This window comes from Limulus polyphemus, unplaced genomic scaffold (genome assembly GCF_000517525.1).
Source record: "Limulus polyphemus unplaced genomic scaffold, Limulus_polyphemus-2.1.2 Scaffold2, whole genome shotgun sequence".
Lineage (NCBI taxonomy): Eukaryota > Metazoa > Arthropoda > Merostomata > Xiphosura > Limulidae > Limulus > Limulus polyphemus.
The window spans coordinates 2,803,436-2,807,141 of record NW_013665612.1 but is presented as its reverse complement, the minus strand read 5'-3'; the positions used below and the strand labels follow the sequence as shown (position 1 = coordinate 2,807,141).

The 3,706-nt window shown below is 29.3% G+C and overlaps 1 protein-coding gene across 1 annotated transcript in view; it reads right to left on the bottom strand.

Annotated features, from left to right (window-relative positions):
* LOC106467014 (putative ATP-dependent RNA helicase me31b) overlaps positions 1–3,706 on the bottom strand; it is a 30,562-nt gene that overhangs the window by 21,663 nt on the left and 5,193 nt on the right. The window contains exons 2-3 of the mRNA XM_013927359.2: positions 3,249–3,480; positions 1,591–1,666 (exon numbers count right to left, since the gene is read on the bottom strand). Coding sequence (XP_013782813.1) covers positions 1,591–1,666; positions 3,249–3,358 — 186 coding nt within the window. The 5' untranslated portion in view covers positions 3,359–3,480. The remainder of the gene's footprint in view (positions 1–1,590; positions 1,667–3,248; positions 3,481–3,706) is intronic.

Sequence of the window (3,706 nt, the reverse complement as noted above, 5' to 3'; positions counted from 1 at the left end):
ATATATATATATATATATATATATATATATATATATATATATACACATATTAAAAAAGCAACAACAAAAACTGTCAGTTCACAAACCTTAAAGTATTTAACTAACTCTTCCAGAAATAATTTCACATACCAAACCCAGTGTTCCCACTTTTACCAGCAAACTTTTGCTGCCACACAGTGGTATCTCATTTTTCAATTAATCATACATGAAAATTTTTAACAACATCTGAAGCTTCCCTTGATAAGTTTTTCTTTTAATTTCAACAAATATTTACTCAAACATACTCTATAATTGATATTTTATAATACTGTAAACATTTGATTTGTGTAATTTGGAAAGAAAAATGAAAAAAAAAGTTCCAATTTACATTTTTGCACAGCTCCGAGGAGCCTTACAGGTAAACAATACACTTATTGATTGTTTTATTTTCATCCCATCCCAAAGCACCATTCCAAGCATGTTTGATTTCATGTGATTTTCCTTCTCTTTCTTTGAATTTATTAGGACAGTTTTCTTTCCCACACTTTTCTTTGACTACACAGCATGTGATAAGATCTACTATTTATGTTGCTCAGATTTTAAGATAGCTACAAAGTTTAAATACTATTGGATAAAATAGATTATAAAATGTTTATGTCAATGTTTAGCGAATAAAGTGATGCGAGAAGTAATTTATAGTTTTCTGAGAAAGTGATTAGATGTGGCTTCTGCAAAGAACAACAATGGAACTTATTGGTAAGTTTAGAAAACAAACAACAGATCTGGGTATTTTTTTTATGGTTTCTTTTAAACTTTTGTTTTTGTTCCTGAAAATGTTTTTGTGTTAAATTATATTTGTTTGAAAGTTATGGAAATAATTATAAAAATTAACAGGCAAGCCTTTTTAGGTTTAAAGTGGTGTACAATGAATAAACTTAATAATATCACCGAGTTTATTGTATATCTGTTAGGTATACACTGATTTCAACCAAGAATAATTTTAGCAAAAATATTATTACTTTGCTTGACCCGAGGCCATTTTGATAGGTTAGGTCACAGGTAACTAATAAATTTTGTAAACCTGAAATCTACATAGTAAATAAAAAAGGTTCTTCATTGTACAAAACTTGAAGATAGCTTTGATATTCGGAAACATCTGCAAGCTGAGTTCTTGCACAGATCTTAAAATATAATTTTCATAAATGGAAACATCGGCTCATGTAGATACATAGATATTGAAAGTCGAGTTGTTCAAAACTTGAAAATAACATTGATAACAGGATCAATAGTTGGTTGAGATGTTGCAAAAGAAATATCTGCTAACAATGCAAGATAAACCTTTTAACTGTACAATATAAAATATACTGATTTTTCTTTCATAAGCATCAACGAGACAAGGTAGGCTCTCGGTTATACATAATAGTTAATAATTTTCGGATCTAAGTTTTTCTAATATATTTGCTTTAGCTGTAATGCAGTTTTCACACCAATCACGTCATATTAGACTTAACATTAACAGTTCAACAAACAAATTATCTAGGTCCTAGAATTGTCAGAAACCAGAAATCATTGAACCACATGCACAAAAAAAAATGTAAAAGAAAAAAATACCTCTGTCTTTTTTCTGTTGTCTTTTGGAGGAAGACAAAGCTTAGCTTTCCATCCAACATCATCAGAAATTATGTTACTGGAAAAGAAGAACTGCTTTGTTAACCTAATTTTGCATAAAATTTATATCATAGTAAGACAGTAAAAATGCATTTAATACAAAATGTGTCATTCCTCATTACAGCAGTGTTATAATAATAGTATTAAGAGATTTTCTGTATAAACAAGACGCAAAAGGTGAAATGCTGTTTTATGTACGAGTAATGTTAAAACTAATGTATGAGAACTTGCATATGGCAATCCTTATTTGAAAGTGTGAGACTAAATTATTTTTATGTAAAATCTTTTATAAACTTTTTTTACAATTCCTGTATTATGCAAGTTTCATGTGTATTACTATTTGAAATCTGTGTTTTACTTTACCCTAAATGTTGATTTAGTGATGGTTTAAGGTAGAGAAGAGCATATATTATGTATAAATGGATGCTGAAAAAAACTGTAGATATACATTTCGGAGGTCCTAGAGGTTATAGATATGCAATATGTATGCAAACTGTAAGATGGACAAAAGTAATTTTGTTCTTCATGTGAACATCACTTTGCATTCCAACTTGACAGGGTCTGAGCAGAATGATGTTGTCAATTCACAGACGTATTTTGAGTACAAGTACCTTTGTAAATCCTTGATTTTTTGTGCACAGCACACTGTACATTTACTAAAAGCTTGCCACATTTTATGTAGATACATATTGTAAATTCTGAATCACATTGGTCAATATTCCTTTTTCAATACAGGTTCTGTCAAACAGACCAAGCCTTTGCATATTCAGGTAACACCTTAAACAGAGGCCCTACAATAAACAGATCTTGATATGGTCAAGTGTAAAACTACCTCATCTTGTTTCAAAAAATATATACATTTTCGTATCACAATGCAGGGTTCTCCATCAAATTTTAGAAATGGGGTAAACACCCTTGGTTGTGAAATTCTGATATCTTACATTTAAAATATTAGAGTAACAAATTAATGATATCTGTGTCAAACACACACTTTGTAACTGGTAAAAGTCATCAATTTTCATCACTTTAAAACAAGTGTGTGATCATTATGTATTAATTACAAGCCTGAATAGGCATCCGTCCAGGGTTCCCAAACAGTTGTGGACTCAACATTCCCCAACTTTTCTTCTCAAATTAAAGACATTATTGACTATTTCACAAATATGCACATGTAATTCCATTCTTATATACACATATATATATATACACACACATATATAACAAAATAACTTTACACTAAAAACTATCCTCCACTGAAAAACAGTGTAATTATTCTTCATAGATGATGGATTTAATTTTGTTACAGTGCAACTGATTTAGAATAATTAAAAAGAAAACTTCCCTGCCTATATACATCTGCAGGCATACTCTTTCACATTGAAATTTCCCTGACTGGTGTTACCAAAATCCTTAACTTTTGGCTGAAATTCATAAGTTCCCTAACCTTTGCAGAAAACTTGTAGTTCCAAAATGAATATCGTAGCCTTGATCATTAAACATGCCTTCAAATGTACATATTGTAGGAAGTCAAAAAGTATTCTTGATGAAGGATTAATGCTATATTAAACCGGATTTAAAATTTAAATAGTATCATATCTTACCTTGCTATTGGAAGATTCTGATTAATGGTATTATTCATAATATTATTAGAGAGTGCAGAAATGCGACTTGCAGAGTTCATGATACCTGCTTTGACAGAGGCCATAGTCATGTCTGTCTGAGTTGAGACAAGTTGATATAACACATAATAACCTGGATTATACACTCAACTGTCAATTTACAGAGCTGAATCTATGAACTTCATTCACCCAAAGAATTGAAAAGCAGGAGTTCCTGTAATTATAAGATGGAAAAAAATATAAATTATTTTATTCTACTATTTTAAAAAGATAAACAAATTTAAAAACAAATTATCATACAAAAATAAAATATTTTAAAATAATTTATTTCAATTAACAGTAGATTTCTCCAACAATATCAATAATTATAGTATTTTGGCACTTGTGTATAAAGTTAAAATCATAAATAATATTCAACATTAAACTGGTACACAATTAAA